The sequence below is a fragment of the Ursus arctos genome, unplaced genomic scaffold (genome assembly GCF_023065955.2).
Source record: "Ursus arctos isolate Adak ecotype North America unplaced genomic scaffold, UrsArc2.0 scaffold_12, whole genome shotgun sequence".
Taxonomy (NCBI): domain Eukaryota; kingdom Metazoa; phylum Chordata; class Mammalia; order Carnivora; family Ursidae; genus Ursus; species Ursus arctos.
Window position 1 is genome coordinate 51,755,168 of NW_026622786.1, and position 19,167 is coordinate 51,774,334.

The 19,167-nt window shown below is 41.5% G+C and overlaps 1 protein-coding gene across 4 annotated transcripts in view; it reads right to left on the reverse strand.

Annotated features, from left to right (window-relative positions):
• The window catches only part of PDE4B (phosphodiesterase 4B), a 521,515-nt gene that overhangs the window by 27,385 nt on the left and 474,963 nt on the right, over positions 1–19,167 (reverse strand). For 2 of the 4 annotated variants that reach the window (XM_044383764.3, XM_057310592.1), the window contains exon 8: positions 12,351–12,463. In XM_044383764.3, coding sequence (XP_044239699.1) covers positions 12,351–12,463 — 113 coding nt within the window. Of the gene's footprint in view, positions 1–12,350; positions 12,464–12,726; positions 13,117–14,103; positions 14,404–19,167 lie in introns of those variants that run through there. The other 2 variants (XM_026497885.4, XM_057310593.1) reach the window with 2 other exon arrangements.

The following is a 19,167-nucleotide window of genomic DNA, read 5'->3' on the forward strand; positions in this document are numbered from 1 at the left end:
AGGTACAGTTTTCAGGTGGGTTTGCATTTGGGTGGAGCTTTCAGCTGGCTCTCTGGCATCTAAACTCTTCTTGTAGTTGACAGTAGCTGGTATAATTAACTACAGAATTCCCACAATAAGCTACTGCAGGTGTGACGCAGTCCTATGTCATTCTGATTACATGACACATGAGTTACTCACAGAAGTTCTGGCTCTCTGGTTGACATTTAAATTATTCACTAGTCTAAGGAGTGTAAACCAGAATTGCCAGGAAGATAGATGAAGCCCGTCAAATGAAGCCATAACTCAAAACGGCCTGGTGTTAAAACTGTATCATTAAAAAAAAAAAAAAAAAAAAAGCCTATTCTGACATGTCTTGCTGTTGCTAACTCTATCCACTCATGATTCCATGACTTAGCCAATTTCCTCAAATTAAGAAACTAAAAGACTTTGGAACTGTTCATGTACTAACCAAAGCCATGAGTGGCCATGAGTTGCCTGACGTAAGGATAACTGCACCAAGTATTCATTTTGCTCAGATTGCCACAGCTGAGGTCAGTCCAGTAACACATCTGAATTAATTGAATGGGAGAACAGTGAGAGGAGTATCAGCAATATGTCAGGAACAAAAAATATAACCAGACAATGACAGAAGGACTCAACGGCTACACTCCAGACACAACAGACATGTAGAGTGGCTGAGTTTCAGACACAGCACGTGTTCATACGCATGCTCCCAGCTGAGCGTGCATGGCCAGTCTCCGAAGGGCTTAGATCCTTGGCCACAGGATGCAGACTCTCCAAGAGAAAGGTAAATCAAATGCCCCAATGCTGGACCAAACAACACCCACAATGTGCTTCACATTTCTGTTCACAAGGAAAGAGCATTTGACCCTGATGACTTTTTTCTTCATTATCTGACTTTGAATTTGGGAGAAGGCTCAGGAGCAAGCATTTGCAGCTTCTGAGGGTACTTGAAGATTCACTGTAAACCAGACGAGAGTTTCTCATTCAGCTGGACAATTAGAAAAATGAACTGGGCATGGCACACACCTGCACGTGGCACGGTGTAGTGCAACAGGGAACAGGATTCCTGGGTTCTAATGAGTTTGCGGCTAACAACATCATTGGTTCTGGACGAATTAGATTATATTTCGGAGCCTTACGCAAGGGATATTTATTTGAATGACTACCATGTGTCTAGAGCTCTTTTAAACGCTGGGGACTACTATAACGAACAAGGTAGACACAATTCATGTCTCCAGTAACTTTACAGTCTAAGGGAGGAGATGAGTAAAAACCAAGTTCCACAACAGAAAATCAAAATCATAAATTGTGATAGCCGATTGTAAAACCGGCAAGGTACTGGGTTAGGATAATTAGAGAAGTTCTCTCCGAAGAGATAACATCTAAACTGAGGCCTGAAAAAGAGAAGGGACTTTGATTGAGCTCCAGCTTTCAAAGTCTGTGATTATATGATTTGTTACCAAATCATATAAGAATATACTAAATAACCTTGTGGATTTCCCTTTAATTTTGATTCTTAAATCATTTGACTTTGGAGCAAAAAGAGCAAGGTCTGATTCTAGGGCATCAGCAGTGAGTAGCGGACGGGCTTGGCCAAATCAGTGCTATCCCTTGCCTCCTGCTTCACACTGAAAAGGGGGATATAGTAATACTTTCCTCCTGGTGAGCATCAGAATGAGATCACGCAGGGAGAGCTCTGTGTAAGCAGGAAAGCCCTCTTCAGGTATGTTTCCTTACCTTGCTACCTTGGATCTGGCAACACAAAACTAACAAACAGCTATACACTTAAAGAAAGTGGTCCTTTATTTAATGCTCTATCCCAGGACCATAGGGAACTTTGAGAGCAAATAAGCTTTACAGTGAAGAAAAGGACCTTAAAAAACTAATGTTCCCTCAGGCAGAATCAGAGTTCTCTGGGCAATGCAGTCCTGGATCACAGGGCTAGATCTGAAAAGCAGTGATCAAAACAGAAAAATCTTTCCTGAGTTCTTCCTCACTGATGTCTCCTCGTCTTTTATTACCTTTATGAAAAAGGGATCGTATTTTACTCATTTTAACCCAATACATTCTCTCGCTTTAAAGAAAAAGAACCCATTCCTGTCCAGGGGTTGATGTTTTTATTTATTTTTGGTAAAGCTCTCTTATTTTAGGATTTACTAAGGGCTCTGAAGCGTGTTTCTTGAAAAGCAACGTATGGCCTTTCTTAGTTTGAAAATTGTTCTATGCCCCATCTACAATGTAGCATTGGACAATGACCTTATCTTCATACAGAAGGAGAGTATTAACAAAATAGTATTTTTAATTATTGTAATCAAAATTAGATAAATTCTTTGAAATTAAATTATACTGATTTAAAAATATTTTAAAAATCATACTGGTAAACCCTATGAGATATTATCAGGGAATCTTCCATGCAATGGGTAAGAAAGATGCAAATGAATTTTGTGCAACTAGATCCTGAATGTGTTAAAATACAGCAGGGAAAAATTCAGTGACAGCTCACGCTGTCATAAACATAAATGATGTACTGGACTTGGCCAGGTAAATGTAGATATATTTAAATCATTCTGACTCAGTTACAGAGTGGAGCTGGCAATAGCAATCAAACGGACAGGGGCTCAGGCAGGGAGGGCACTGTGGCCTCTCAGCTGGGTAGCTGGGTAGCCTCTGGCTGGCTAACCTGACCTGTCTGGGCTATGAGTGGACCATCTAGAGCAGAGGTTGGAGACTATTCATTAGTGATCTATCAGAGTCCCTAGGTTCTCACAATCAAATGGGTGTGCAAGAGTATACCAGAAATTCATATTACCACTGGATAGTCTAAGCATGTGCCATGAATTTAAATTTTTTGAAAACACTAAAAAATATTTCCATCTTTAATATCATGCTGTGCCCAGTAGTGAGGTCATTACCTGTCCTAGTATCCATCAAAATTCCTCATGTCAACACATTTCTTAAACGACCAACTCAAGAAGAATTTCAGAGACCTTTTTAGAATAGATAAACCCCAAATCAACTACCAGCAACAGACAAAAACCTTCATTTGTTTTTGCTATTCTCCTGACCATTAGACAGAAATAGAGCTATGACTCTGACACTTTTTAGTCCTACTACTATGAACATACATGGAGTCTCAAAAAATCCAAGACACGACTGCAGGCCTCAAGAGCTTTCCATCTGGAGTAGACATAAATAAAACCTCAGAGAACTAAAATATTAGCTATGATATTAACCAATAAGCTAGGTAAGAAAATGAATTATGAAAATCTGATCAAAGTCAGAGTACCTAAGTCAAGGTTTCAAAAAAAGAAAGCCAAGAAGTGTGGCATACCGGGAGTAGGTTCATAGTATAGGCCTGATGATGTTTTGAGCCGAGGGAAGTCTTAAGGCAATGGTATGGCAAGAGAGGGTAAAGGTCTGTATTTCTTCATTCTCAAGTTATCATAAAACTCTTACTTATATTCCTAAGCCAGGTTTTCAATAGGTCTTCTGACATCAAGGGAAGAGAGGAAGTTGGAAGTCCACCATTTGGCCAATAGGACCTACTACACCTTGAGTATCATTTCAAATACTCAAGGATAAAAATGTTAATCCTGGCTACTTTTGTAAAATGAGATTTTCTTTCCTGATAGTATACATATATATAGTTTGATGATATATACACATATTTTAATTTAGAAATAAAACAGTAAAAAGTGGGAAAAAAAAGAAAAACCCAGCAATGCCAAAGGCATTTAAAGTAATCCATTCCAATGATTTCCTTCTGGATTTTGAGCACACAAGTTTCCTAAATTAGTTCTCTTTACTTGAAGTGGCTAAGACATGTATAGCTTTTACTCAAGAAAAGTAATAAGAAGGACAATGAGAAAGAAGGTTAAAAATCAATGCAACTGACAGAGGGACCGTCCTATGTCTTTCTTAAGTGTAATCAGGCTTTTGCTGAAGATGAACAGCAAACTAGATTTGTAATCGTACCTGTATTTTACTACCTTCATCTTCCACTGATTAACCTTGCAACTCTGCAGAAGTCATGTCATAATGAAATTATATTTCATTTAGATGGTGTTTTATATTTTACAGAGATCTTTGGAATACATGAGATATTTAATCCTCAGCTTTTATCATCCTCATCTATAAAACAAGGTCTTCAAATCAAGGATATCTACGGTTCCCTATTGGGTTTAAAGTTCTAGGATTTTGTTTAATGCAGCCATGTGAGACTATAACTGGAAAGAATATATTTCAATCTTTTTCTGGCTTGATTTATCAATTTTCGCCATCCTTACTGACCAAAGACATTACATAGTCTCCAAATTACCACTGCACTCTGCCCTGTCTGATGAGCTTTATAGATGGCTGAGTTGGAAAGGTATTTTTATTTAACGATAACTTCTTACTGTTTTCTTTTCCAAAATAAGTTACTAAAATTTACCTTTTCAGATAGCAAGTGACAAAAACTCTTGTCCTGAATCTACATTTTTTAATCACTTAATCACTTTTATGACCGGTATCTGTACTCAAATTTCATTTTCACAGTTGCTGAAGGTTATAACATCGTGCACTGTGCTGCTAACAAAGGCTGAAAGGAACTTTAAAGTTTTTAAGGAACATTTTCAAGACTGCCATATTTTGAACAGCTACAAAATATAAAGAAGTGAAACTGAGCCACGAAGATGAAATTTATTTTCAATAAATTCACTAAACTTCCATTTCCGAAGGCTTTAGGTTTCAAAGGTGGTACATTTTTAAACTGCACGTAATTAGCAGAAGGAACCACAGGACTGATGAGCAGGAACGCCTGATTTGCAGCCTTTAAACGCGGCTTCATAAAGAGAAAAAGACTATCAGGTACTTCTTAAAGAGAAGAAGATTATCAGGCACTTCCCAAAACAGAAACAAAAGAAACAGAAGTTTTACTGTCTTCTTCATTTCTAAATAACTTAACAGTCCTTTCTTTGTGGAAACACTTGGCTACTTTAAAGTAAATCAAACAAAGGAAGTTACAGTAAAATATCCAGGAGACTAAACAGTTTGGCACCAGTTGAGGGAAACATCACGTACAAATGGGCAAGACAGAGAGGGCTGGCAGGTCCCTGAAAAATGCTAAAGTGGAGGGATGTGCTGAGACGCACATCCACTGTTGGCACGCTGCCTTCTGGAGTGTGAAATCTATTGACTGTGGCACAAGTCTGCCCTCGGAGCTTTGGTTTGGTCAGTCCTGGCTTCCAGAAAGCTGATGTATCTACCCTTGCTGAGCACACTGTCACTCAGGAGTCAAATTTTGGGAAGAAGAGCACAAGGCTAAGCTCCGCCCTTGGGTTTTCTTTCATAGATAGGAATGGCATCGATTTTGGAAGCTTTTAGATTAGGACACATTCAAAAAGAAAAATAAAAGACAAGAAAGAAGTATAAAAAAATGTGAAACAGACGTTTACTCCATGAAAATACTGTAACTCTATTTTTTACAACTAGTGTTCCGGATTTCTATTTGATACTCCAAACTTAGTTGTCTGATTTTTTTTTTTCCATATGGAGAGAAAGGCTCCCCTTAAAATGATTTATTTATCAGATTTTGATAATATGATCTTGTCTTCCCAGCTAGTCAGGGGTGCAATGATCAAAGGTAACGTGCCCTGACTTCACTCCTATTGATCACTCGGGGACTTCCAAGTGAACTGGCAGAAAGACTGGGGTGAATGGATTAGAACTCAATGAAGGAAATGGTTCTGAAAATACCAATGAAGAAATATTTAACTTAAGCAAAATAGATTAAAAATCAAACTTATTACAAAGCACTAAACTTTCAAAATCTTTGATTTGTTAAGTTTTCAAAGAGCAGAACTTAGAACATGCAATTACACTCTCAATAATACAACTTATTTTATCATAGAAAGAGTAACTGAAATAATGCCAGATAAACAAACAGCTTAATCCTCTCTTTCTTCTTTGTTGGAAGACAAAGTCTAATGCAGACAGTCAGTATCTTACCTCTAGGAAATTTCCCTGTATTAATTATTGCTACTGAAGCATCGCTCCTCTGTTTCATGGTCTTGGGGCATGTATTAGAAAGGATGTAATATATGACGAAATTACTCCAACTTTTTGGATGATAATTTTCAGAAAAAGAATAGCCTCTCTCCATTTTCTTTTTATGTTGGGGAGGGAGGTAAAAAGGGAATTGGGGGGGTTGGTTGTCTTTTAAACAAAACTTCACTGTCTTCTCTTAGGCCATGTTAGAGAATTTAGGGGAACAAATAGATCTTGAATTTAGCAAAGGGGTCCACTAGAAGCAGCAGATTAGTTTAATAGTTATTTACATTTTGATGAGTGCTTTACAACCATCTTCTATAGCTATGGTTATTCTCCTCCCTCTTATCTGTTAACGGACACTGCTTCCCAGCTGGGACAACTGAGTTTAAGGTTATTAATGGCTGGCCTAGAGGTCCAGAATATGGTAACTGCAGATTACGATTCTGAACCAGACCTAAACAAGCAATGACGGCCAGAGTTAGAAGAATAAGACCTCCCAGAAATGAAAAATTCCCTTGTAAGAGTTATTAAATACCTCTCTGGATTTATCGGTCCCACTGGGATCACTGATGGTGAGTCAGATGGCCCTGGGTGTGAATCCTGTTCTCTTCTTTACCTTAGGCAATGTAATTCAACACTTTAAACCTCATTTTACTGTAAAATGGAGATAATAACAGTATGTATTTCCAAGGGTTGCTGGGAGTAATAATGACACAATGTAGGTCAGGGGCTTAGCACCCTGTCTGCACAGATACTAGACACCTGTAAAAGTAGTTTGGCTGCCGACTCTTACTGTCCCAACAATAAATGCAAGAGCTGCAGGAGACCATGGACACAGTCTTCTCCAACTATTTTGTTTTGTGGATAAAGAAAGGCAAAGATTCCAAATGAATTAACTGCTTAAGATAATATTTCTAAATGGAAGCAGAGCTAGACTTCAAACTCATGTCTTCTACCTAGGCTCTTTTCCCTTTGCTGCCTCCAGTTCTATATAAATCTGAGGGTGAAGAGAGAAAAGTTGGATTGAAAATGTTCAAGTGCCCCACCAGGCTGTCAGAACTGATTTTCTTCCTATTCTTCCCTTGAATCCAGCTCACCTCTAACACATGTGGGGCCACATACATACGTCTGAATAAAGATCTGAATCGAGCTACCTCCAATACTCCTGCCTCAACAGACGTCCCTGCCTAGCAGCTGGAAGGCCAGCATGAAATACGAATTCTTGAATTCCTTGATTATGGCAGTGCATGGGGACCTAGCTGGGACCGTGCCCTGTCCCATTTCTTCCTCAAGGAACTCATGGGCAGGCCTTCGTACATCCTCTGCCACCAGCTGCCTGTCCAAGCTCCTCTCACACACTTCTTCCAAGCCCAACTTCTGCCTCTTGGCTGCTTTGGGGGCCTAAGGGTGTAAATTCCTGCAGCACATCCAGGAAAGCGGCCTGTACAGGCCCTGGAACAGGGTTCAGAACCACTGGGCAGAGAATGTAGGGGGTCCAGTGGATGCAGTCTTGTCTGGAGCAGGCACCAGAGCTGCTCCTCGGCCCCACCGGCTCCCCACCTCCTGGAGCAAAGAGCAGCTGGAGGAAGACCAGGCTAGGCCTCTCTTAAAGCAAAGCGTCCTGGAAAAGGACCGTCTTGCCCTCAGGGTGGGAATGCTCTAGTCGTATCATATAATTTGGGGCAAAAGTAGAAGTGATCCCCTCCAGTGATTGGTCACCTGCCTATCATCTTCCCGGCATAGCTCTGAGATGAATGTGTTGGCCAAGAAGATCTATTTCTTTTTTGGTTCTGCTGAATCTGACATTTCCCATACTTATTGATTATTCAGTTAGGTAGAAAATGACTCGCCCAAGTGCAGGGCAAACAGCCTGTCACGGTCACATTCCAGTATCAAGCAGCTTGAGTCCCAAGTGGCTCCAGGCTGGTAGAATTACATGAGTTTATTCCTTCCCACCCACGAGCACAGGCAATTATTTGACTTTACTTTCAATACACCGGTACAGACACACCAGAAGAACCGGAAAAATAAACCTGTGTAGCCAGAAGGACTCACTTCCCCTGTGATGGTATCTGCAGCTGACTCCATGGTACCTTCAAAGCAAAAGGACCTTCTATCTCCCGTTCTTATCTTACAGATTTCCTTCGCAAACATGGACTGAAGTGCTAGGTCCTGAGGCTTCATTCTAAAGAGACTACTGATATTATGCAGGACTGCTCTTTTCAACAATGAAACATCCATTTTCACAGACAGAGCCCCAAACCTTTGTCCTCCACATAAAACAGCCCCAGGGCAAAGCCAGTCAAGAAAGAACAGGAGAATGGAGAGTGTTGGTGGGGAAGTCAGGATAGTGACAAGTTGCGTGAAGATAGCTCCTTGCTGCATACCACAGGCTGTTCTTCTTTTGAAAACCTTCCACATGCTGGGCACAAATGACCCCTTTGACACTTTCTCCTGAAAAGTTGAGGCGAGAGACTCTGTTTCTCAGTAAAAGCTCCCTGTCCTTGTCAGTCACAACTACGCCTCACTAGGATTGTTTTGTAGCCTGTGCTGGTCCTTCCTCAGTCACTGTTGTTGCAACTCTGTACTTTTCTGACTGAGTCTGTCAGGAAGGAGACAGGAAATTCTAGTCACCCGCACAGCAGCTGCGCCATTCCTCCTATCCTCCTCCAATGACGTCGGTTGGCTTTGGTGACACGAGGTCAGGAACTGAGCCACAGTGAAGGTCAGGAAGATAGGTCAGTGTTTATGCCGTTGTTGGGCTGGGGACCCTGCTGAGGCTATTCGCTTTCTTCCTTGCTATACTGTTTCTCTTTCCGTTCCTCTTTTTATAACGCAGAGCCAAAGCATCCTGTTTTGAAAACATCTGACTGTTTTGCCACCGAGGAACTCATGCTCTGATGCACTTCGCTGAAGTGTAAGACAATTCTTCTAATTCAGGAGGCGATAAAAGTCGAAACAAAAATTAATGAACAAGTCTAAGAAGCCAATCTGTCGTTACAGAAAACAGTTCTAACACGTCTAACTGAACTTGGACTGCTGGCAGAAGGTTCACTCGACATCCTTTTCATCTTGCAAAACAGTGTCATTGCCTCGTAAAACTGCTTATTTCGTCTTGTAATTCTTGGGGAAAAATAACCTACTATATTCACCCACCCGGCTACGTCTTTCTCTATAATCCTGGAATTCCACCTGGCCTGTGGCCAGCATTCAGAGATGAGGGAAATTGGGGCCAAGGAGGAGACTACGTTTCTATAGGTCACAGAAACAGTTCCTTATCTCTCAGGCTCTGAAACATACTTGGGAAAACCAGTCATAATCTTTGAGTCATAATTTTCTTCAAAATATAAAAGGACTGAGAAAAACAACAAACACACAACCCTACCCAAGTGAGGTAAATATGAAAGACTGCTTGCTTGTCCTCCACTGGGCACAGTCAACTCTCTACCACTCACAAGTTCCTAAACACCCCCCACATAAAGCACTGGCTTTCCCATCACCACTGCTGAGTAGGTAAAAACTCAGTAAATCACTTAGCTGATCAAACCTAAGGGCATATATTTTTGCAAAGATGTAGCGGATGCTATTACAAAGCCATCATTTATTGAATCTTTACTACCCAGCAGGTGCCTTGTGGAGTGTTTCAGATGCATTATCTCATTTAATCTTCACGGTGACCCAGTAAGGTAGGTACCATTTTTATCCCTGTATTCCAGATAAGTAAATTAAGTCTTAGAACAGTCATGTAAGTTAGCCGAGGTCAAATAGCTAGTAAATGCTAGAGATAGGATTTGAAGCATGATCTTTTGACTCCAGAGCCCATGCTTTTCACATACTTCCTGTATAGAACGTCTTCAGACTCACTTCCGAGTCTGTAACTCAGAGATTTGCCATGGCTGTTTTGTTCAGTGAGGGGAAGCAAAAGCTTAGATACAACTAAATACACAGTGATGATGATGACGATGATGACGATGATGACGATGATGATGACATTTTTGAACAGTGACTTGGATGGAATGTTCAAATAATTTCAACAACATTTGAAATTAAATGTGGGACTTTATTTTTACCACACATCAAATGTAGCTGATATAGATCCATTTCTTTTTGGTGGCCACCAGAATATTCTTATTATGTCATATGTGCCACAGATTAAGCGTTACCTGAGACAATTATCTGCATAATCAAGGTGGGGGGGACATGGTTGCTAAGTAAAAAAAGAAAAAGATCTTTTTACAAATGAAATTGACTTTCGCTGTTAGTTGAGCACTGGATAATTGCTTCGCCCTACAACCTTTCCACTGTAGATGTAGAAAATAGGTGCATGCCTTCTACTAAAGCTAACTGTGTCAGCATTAAGTTTACCCTTTCTTTAGGGTTAGCTCTATTCAACTTTCATTGCTTCCTGCACAGGACACCATAAAGGAGGAGCGGAAGCCTGAAGTGATTGGAATTCTCACCAGGACCTACACAGTCCTCGGTCTCAGAGCCTGATTGACCATTACACTGAACACGAGAAGTTTTTAAAGTAAATTTGCAAAACAGACGATGTATAATTTCAGTACTCCAGCCACAGACCTGGTTAGAATCTGTAGGGCATCAACACTCAAAATGAAAAATCATGACAATTTGCAGTTTCTCGGTGAGTATTCTTTTTCTCCCTTGGAGTTAGTTGGCTCCTTTATTTTAGCAACTCAAGAAGGAAGTTCAGCATGTCTTTTATGGCGAAACCTGATGAAAAACTACCCTTAAATATTGGATCCACATCTCATATGGGTATCAGTGCTCACAACACGCAGGAAATAGAGGATCTGTGAATGCTCCTCTGTAGGCTAAAGCATGTGTGAAAATCTTTCTACTCGGAACCCAGTGTGGTTTGGAGAAGTTACGCACTTAAGCCCTCCTCATGGGGAAGCAGTTGGTTGAGATTTACAACAGCCTGGAAAATCCCAGAATTTGGCTTTCAATTAAGAACTTCAGAAAAAAATCAGCAAAGAGTTAAATCTCAAAACTCTTCTTCTTTTTTCCAACTTGAATCTAAGCTAAAATGTGAGAAAGAGACTTAAATCATTTTTTGCCCTTTCATTAACCAATAAGTAGAGTAAGAAGAGTCTATCCCCCCACCTCTAGCCCCCTTCAAGACCTAAGGACACAATGCTCCCTCTGCTCGGATCCTTTCAGCAAGAGCCAGTAAGCCTTGATAGGAAGGTGATACTTTTAACCCCAGGAAAGAGGGAGGAGGGACACACATTCCCTAGTGAACCTCGTGCTGGAAAGGGCATGTTGGCAGGTGTGGAGCAAAATCTTTTCCTGGCCTCAGAACCATAAGACAGTAAGACAATACCTCAGGCTAGGATGACTGAGGATTCTTAAAATGTGTACTTAAAAAGGTACAGTGGTAAGGTTTTCCATTAAAAACAAAGCAGTACGTATATACATATATGCACGCACATCCTATATATATTTATAAAGTTAACATTCTCCAAGGGGGGGAAAAACAAACGAAAAGCAACAACTCTCACTACATAAATTAGCACTCTAAATCCAGGCGTTAATTAAACAAATGATATAATGATAGACAATTAAAACTGTTCCACACTAAGTTTTGTCTGGGGATTGTAAACAAAACTATTTCTTTGCAGTACGGGTGGAACTTAATTTCAAATTATTCTACTTTGAAAAGCAGTGAACTTTTAGAAAATAACTTTCTTTTTTGGAGATAAAGTATATTCTTTCTTTCTTTCTTTCTTTCTTTCTTTCTTTCTTTCTTTCATTTTAGGTCATGCCAGCATCACAAAAGAAATGTTAGAAAATCCCAGAATGTCCCTCTGCAAAGAATTTCAGAATTCATAAAACTTCAGAGCAGCCCATTCTCTCCACTGATATGTGGAGATCACTGTTATTTTCTTGTTCAAAAAAACATGTCTAACACCTGAATGCAGTGCAACGGGGGTTATCCATTTTACCCTATGAATTCATTCAGATTTTATCTTCCTGATAATTGTTTTTTAAAAAAGGATTTTCATTTGTACATGAATAAGATTTATAAGCACCTCTCCCCTTAAACATATTCCCAAACTACATCAATAACAACGAAGTTTGGTTTCTGAGAATTAAACCGTACTGAGGGTTATTTAACTTTTGCTGTAGCATCCAGATACAAGCAAAGTGTGGCACTTGGGGACAGAATCTTCTGAGGCAGGTCAGCAAACTCATTCCGACCGCCGGCGTCCTCGGGTGCCCCTCCGCCGCAGCCAGAGCCCAGGGGAGCCCAGGGGAGCGGGGGAGCTTTAATGAACACGGTCATCTCTTACCTTGTTCGAAGCCATCTCACTGACAGAGCGGTAGGTCTGGATGGTCTCTAGCTGGTCTAAGCACCAGTCCAATTCCTCCAGCGTCTCCATTGCTAATTTTTGATAAGATTCTTCTGCAAACAAACACACAGGCATGTAGTTAGGCTGGAGCGGCTGCAGGCTGTCCATAGCCGAGCCCCCGCTGCCGCCGCTGATTCCGGAGCTACTGAAGGTGGCCCCGTGCTCCTTCATTATTTGCGCGCCGACTCCTTCCTTCCAGCTCTCTCCACCAGGAGAACAAATCACCGCGGTGCTCTGCCTGGGACGGTTGGTGCCAAGTTTTCACCACCACCCCTCCTACCCACCCCCCCGCGGCGATGAGGTGTCCGCGATCTACCAAGAAACTTCCTCTGAGCAAGGAGGCGGGGAACCATCTCTTAGAAGCTCATCTGCATACATGTGTCCTAAAACTAAAGGCAGAAGCAGTGAGTTTTCTCAGGCTCTCTCTGCCTTAGTCATCCCGGGGCTCTTTAGGGTGCGTGATGTCATTTCTGAGTGTTTGCAGTCTGGAGGAGAAATGAGGAAAGCATTTTCTCATTTTGCTTTTCTTCTAAATGAAACACACAGTCAAAAGCTTGGAGGGGCGGCGGGGGGAGGGACGGTTACGTTGGAAGGCTAGGCAGTCATTCATTCCGGGGAACGTGTACATGTTGGAGTAACTTTTAACTCAGCAAACACTGACCCACACAAGCAAGAGGAGTAGATTACTCCTCCCCTCTTCTGAATCCCTCCTTTAAGTAAAGGCAAAATGAGGTTTCCCTGATAAGACGTAGGTCTAAGAGAAACTGGAGTTTTATAGGAACACATTTATTGGCCCCCAGTCGCAGCTCTTGTTATACTAAACAAAGCTAAAACTTCTCTTCTGCAACTGCCAGGATCACAGGGAAATGCTGAACCGGACTTTCAGGTGGAGCCAGATGTGAACACCACAGATTTTCACTTCGATTAAAGCCAGGGGCTCTCAAGACTTTCTGGAAATATTTCTTAGTGGTCCATTCAAAAAACACTGTTTTTAAGATCATGTTTTTTGCTGGTTAATAAAGCTCTTTCTGAATGGTCACAGCATGTCATTCCGTACCCAAACGTTTGTGAGTCGAATACTCAAGAGTATTGACTTAAGAACTCTATGCTAATAAACACTGAATTAGCTTTATAAATGCTGGATGAATGAATGATTCTATAGACAGTGATAAAAGCCAGTCAGACTCTCCTGCATCCGTGCCTGATTTTGAGGGGAACAACGTTCATTAATTCTCTCAAGCTTTCTGGAATACAACTCACAATAGGCACTAATACAACCAAAAGTCTTGCATGGAATTCTATTATAGAGAAGGCCACATACATTCCTGTCAAATTTAGAATACATTTTTCCTATGTTCATACAGAAATCCGAGGGAGACCACATACCCTTTTATTATTATTTGACATTTTGTGTGACACTCACACTTGAAGCAGAAAAGTAGAGACCCCCAAGAGACGGGGATCGCTTGTCCACAGATGCACATTTCAAAGAATAGATGTTTTATTTACCCCTCAAATATGCATACACCTCAGGATAATGTGGGGTTAAAACTCAATATCCTGTATGTCATACTTAAAAAGCCACAAAACCACTGGAGGTGACTTCCTCCATTTTTTCACACTCCTCAAAAATATGCAGACAAGAATTGAGGTGTTTTCAGTAAAACTCATTTCAAGCCAGACTTACACATACCTTCTCTCCTTTCCTCCTCAGTCTTGCTGGGCTGCTTCAACATGCAGGATCTCGGCACTTACTCTCTAGTGTGTCCAAAGCACCCCTTTGTCTCCTCTAGTTCCTTCCAGAGGAGCACTTCTGCCAAGGAAGCAGCTTTTCCTGAAGTGCCAGAACTCCCCGTCCCATTCCCAGCCTCTCATCAAAGGAAAAGTCCAGCCACTTCCCAATGACTTGGGCTTTACGACCTTGGTTTCTTCTGCATCGCAACCTATGGTTCTCGGTACCTAGGATGCTCTGAGCCTTTTGAATGGGACAATATGCAAAAGGACTGTAAGATGATCTATCCCATTTCTCCTTCATGGAGAGGGGAAAAAAGGGATCCAATTTCCACTCAGGGTTGACAATGGAAATATAATAATTATAGCAGCAGAAGTACTAGGAAGAAGGAGGACTTTTCAAAGATCCACCGATGAAGGGTTACCTGCATAGCTCATTCACGGTCTATGACCCAGAATAAGCCCAGGTGAACTCCTAGAATTGGAATAGTAGTGACATACCAGTGGCCGGCCAGTGGATGTGACAGACCCTTATGCTACTGCCCTTTCTCATTGTGGTCAGCTACATTTTTTAAGTGAAAGTTTTTTGAACTTAGCGTTGAAGTTATTGAGGATTTGCTCCTTTTCAGATTTTTAATTATAGTCAACACTTCGTGTCCCATTTTAGATCCTTCTTATCCCAGTAACTAAGGCTGGAGGCACAATGTCAGTGGGCTGAGTGTATGGAAATCATACCCCTGCTACTTCTGGGTACAGTCAAAGGACCGGTGCTGCTCAGGACTGGCCTCCACACTCTACCTTCCTGGCTCCAGCACCAGAGCCACATTGGGTGCCTACCGGCTGCTCAGTAAATACGCAGAGGAATGGTGACCAAAGGGCCTGCCCAAGCAGCCTGCAAATACTTGGCTATCTAGAGGCTGAATGGCCATCTGTCTTACTACGGAGAGAGCACGAGCTTTGGAGTGAGACTCACGCATTTTGAGTTTCTCTTCTACTGTTTACTGTGTGATCCCGGATCTCAATTTCCTACATCTTAAAATAAGGGTAAGAATACTTACCTCATAAAGTTATAAAGGGATTAGAGATAAAGTATACAAAGCTTCTGGTATGGTAGCCAGTTCTCAGTAGATGATCAATACATAGGAGCATAACTATTGGTGGTAATCAAAGTACCCCAGGGGCCTGGCCTGTGGGAGTAGGGAGGATAGAGGACTTGTGTTCTTCATGAAGGGCTTTACAGGCACAATCAGCTACATAATTTGCAGGGTTCAGTGCAAAATGAAAAGGGGGGGGCCCTTATTCGAACAGCAGGAAAAGTGCTGTGGAAGGTAGTAAAATATGAAGCTTTTTTTCTTTCTTCTGGAGTCTCTCTCAACCTGTCATAGTGGTGTTTTTTTGTTTTTTGTTTAAATTTTTTATTTTAGAGTAACTCCAGATTTACAGAAAAGCTGCAAAGCTAATATAGAGAGTTCGCAGATAACCCACATTTAGGTTTCCCTATTGTTGACATCTTACATGATCATGGCACGTTTAGCACAGTTAATGAATGGCATGGTGTGTTTTATTTACTCTCTGGTATTGTGCTCCCTCAGGCATAAGGATACCATGAGGAGAGGGAAGACCCTCAGAGGACCCCAAGCCCTGTATCTGGTGACTTAGGATAATACACAGTTCACAAGCTACTGGGGTACCCCTATCCACCAGCTGCCAGACTGATGTGCTGTGCCCCAGCCAGGGGCAGGCTCTGGGGAAGTCGGACATATCCCTTCCCCACAGTACTGATGCCTCACTCCACAGCAGATAGCTGGCTCCTAAGGAGGCCACAAGCTCTGCATTGGGACATACTAGATACCTAGGTCAGGGCTGGACAAGAGGCTCACTCCCACCAAGACATAGCCTCGTCTACCATGGTACAGCCAGGCCAGCCCAGGCCAGGGATGGCTGCTACCATGCCCCACCTGAGACTTTGCAAGGCACACATGCCCAACTCAGGCCCTCTCTGCACCTGCACCCAGGGCCCCTCTGGGAACGGATGGCAAGGATAAGGGACACTGGATGAGTTTTGGGGTGCCAGGGATCAGGGAAATGGGTGCCCGAGAACATGTCCGGGGGGCAGGCAAGTAGCCAAAAAAAGGTGGGACAGCATATGAGCCAAGGCTCCAAGCCACTGGAGCATACTCTATTTTCCCCTCAGACTTCACTTCCAAACACAAGATCAAAGATAAAATTATTACATGTTTCAAGACAGCAGCGATGGGGCCTTGCTGGATGTGGGGCTCTATGCATCCTGTGCGGGTCACATGCCCACGAAGCTGGTCATGTCCTGTCTTGCCAAAATGGCTCTGAGAAGGAACAATGCTTAATACCACCAGGAGCAAGCCTCAAGGGGATAAGAGCAGATGAAGGGACCATGTATGGTCATGGGGTTGACCCTATTTGTCACAAATTTCCAGAGGGAAAAGGAGAACCAACCTCCTATCTGTCCTTCCCTCTAATAAGAGTGGCAAAGGGAGATTTACTTCCTCTTGTAGGACTGGCAGGTATTGTATTTGACCCTGAGAAACAGGAAGAGAGAATGGATAAATAATTATAGTTAATATTCATCTGGTAATAATATGTGACATTCATCAAGCCCTCTTCTCAAAGGAGCTCCAAGCATGCTACGCATTTATCCTTGCAACATCTCTGTGATAGCCACTGAAGAGGTATGATTATCTCCAATTCACCTTAAGGCACAAGCCAAGAAGTCAGAGGTTAAATTACTAGAGCAAGATTCCCGGCAAGACCATATCTTGGTCCATGAACTAAAGGATTCAGCTTCACACTAAAAATGCACGAATCCCTGAAAATGCTGATTTAAAGTGGCGTCTTACCCTTGGGTATTTTCTACTTAAAATTGTGTAACTGCTTTCTTAAATGTTGTCACCTTCTTGAGTCTCTTCCCTTTTCTCCTGTATCTAACGCAGTCAGTAGCGCAGGGAAGCTGTGCAGTATTTACTCAGAAGACCTGGTGTGGTTCTGACCCTTCATCTTGCTTCAGTGGCTGACCTAAGGCAAGTTACCTAAGTGTGCTGAGACTAAATTTCTTTATCTGGAGAATGAGGGTTAAGAAGAAGACGTACCATGTTCTCACAGGGAAGGTAAAATAAGAGAATGCACACAAAACCAGACTGTCAACTTTCAAGTACTGTGCACATTTTGTAAATATCACATGCATTAGTACAGATGGGATATAGGTACATTAGAGAACATTACAGAGAAGCAAAAATTTGAAATAGCAAAAATGTCACCTTTCTACTAAGGTCACCATTATTAACGTGCATATCTGTTCGTGAATGTGCATATCTGGTCCTGTATGTGCGTGGAGATCATACTACCATAAACTATTGAGTTACACTCTTTCTTTTCAGTCAATGATGTCCCCTTTTCTGTTTTAATAATTTTCCAATTCAGCTAATAGTTAGCCCACATTCCAATTTCCCCAGGTTTTTTTCCACACAAATCAGGTAGAAGTGTATGTGTGTGTATGTGTGTGTATGTGTGTGTGTGTGTGTGTATGTGGAGAGAGAGAGAGGTGTGGGAAAGGACAGACCCAGAGATGGGAAAGGAAAGTGTAATAAGAAATCTCAGCCCACCACAAAGAGCTAACTTCTCATGGCTGGAAAACATGGAAATAGATTTTAGCAGGAATGAAGTTAGTGGCCCAGGTAGCGACAGACCTCAGGTACGCTAAGAGTTGGTCCCACACTCAGTGCAGGGAAGTGTTATTATCCCCCTGATCTCTGGGAAAAGTGGAGACAGAGGCCATTTACACACCGATATCATTTAAACTTTGAAACCTTAAGTATCATAACTCTTAATACAGATGAGAATTTAGCAAGTGAGAGCATCACATTATAGCCCCAATATAAATTTTCTACAAATGATATCTCAATGCAATTTTTTACTGAGGCATGATTGACATACAAAAGAGCTGTGCATATTTAATGTGTACATCTTGATGAGTTTGAAGATAAGCATACACCTGTGAGGCCATCACTATAAACAATGTCATAAACTTAACCATCACCTCTAAAAGCTTTCTCCCTCCCTCTGTGTGTGTGTATGTGGGTGTGCATGTGTGTATTATGAGAATATTTAACATAGGATCTACCCTCTTAACCAATTTTTAAGTATATGATACATGATTGCTAACTATATGCACCATGCTATAATCTTTAGGACTTACTCACTTTCATATCTGAAACTATGTACCTTTTGACCAACACCTTCCCCATCCCCTTTCCCCCAAGACTTGCTAAGTACCATTCCACTCTCAGTTTTTATCTGTTTTACTATTCTAGATTCCTGATAGAAGGGATCGGATCATTCTAACTGCAATTTTAAGATAGCTCCATATGTATCAGAAACATAGCCATCAAGTCATTCCACTTTCTACCCAAAGATAGCACACAGAAAAGAAATGTAAAGAACCTCTTACTTAGCTGCCTCACATAATCAAACTCTTCCCAGTAGCAAAGGTGGTAGTAATTTGCAAGGTTATGTAGTCGTTAAATCAATCAGAACAAGTGCCACGTGCAACAACAGGGCTGAATCTAATAAATGTAAATGCCCAGCAAAAGAAACCAGATATTGCAAAGGACACAAAAATGGGATTCATTTAAATAAAGTTCAAAAGAGGGAAAAAACGGATCTATGAAATCAGAAGTCAAGATGCTAGTTACTGTGGAGGGCTAGTGACTGGAAGGGACTTAAGGGGGGGCTTCTACAGGGCTGGTAAGGGTCCATTCTTTGCTCTGACTACTGGTTACATGAGTGTGTTCATTCTATGAAAATTCACTGACTCCTAACTCTTGTGATTTGTGCACTGTTCTCCATCTTTCTGATTTTCCATGCATGCTTTCAACAGATAGTCCCATCTAGGGAAGCCCACTTTAAAAAACAAAGAACAGGATTTCTAAAAAAACACACATTTCCTTTCCTTTTGTTGAACTACAGCAATGGGTATGAACAGAATTTGAATAAA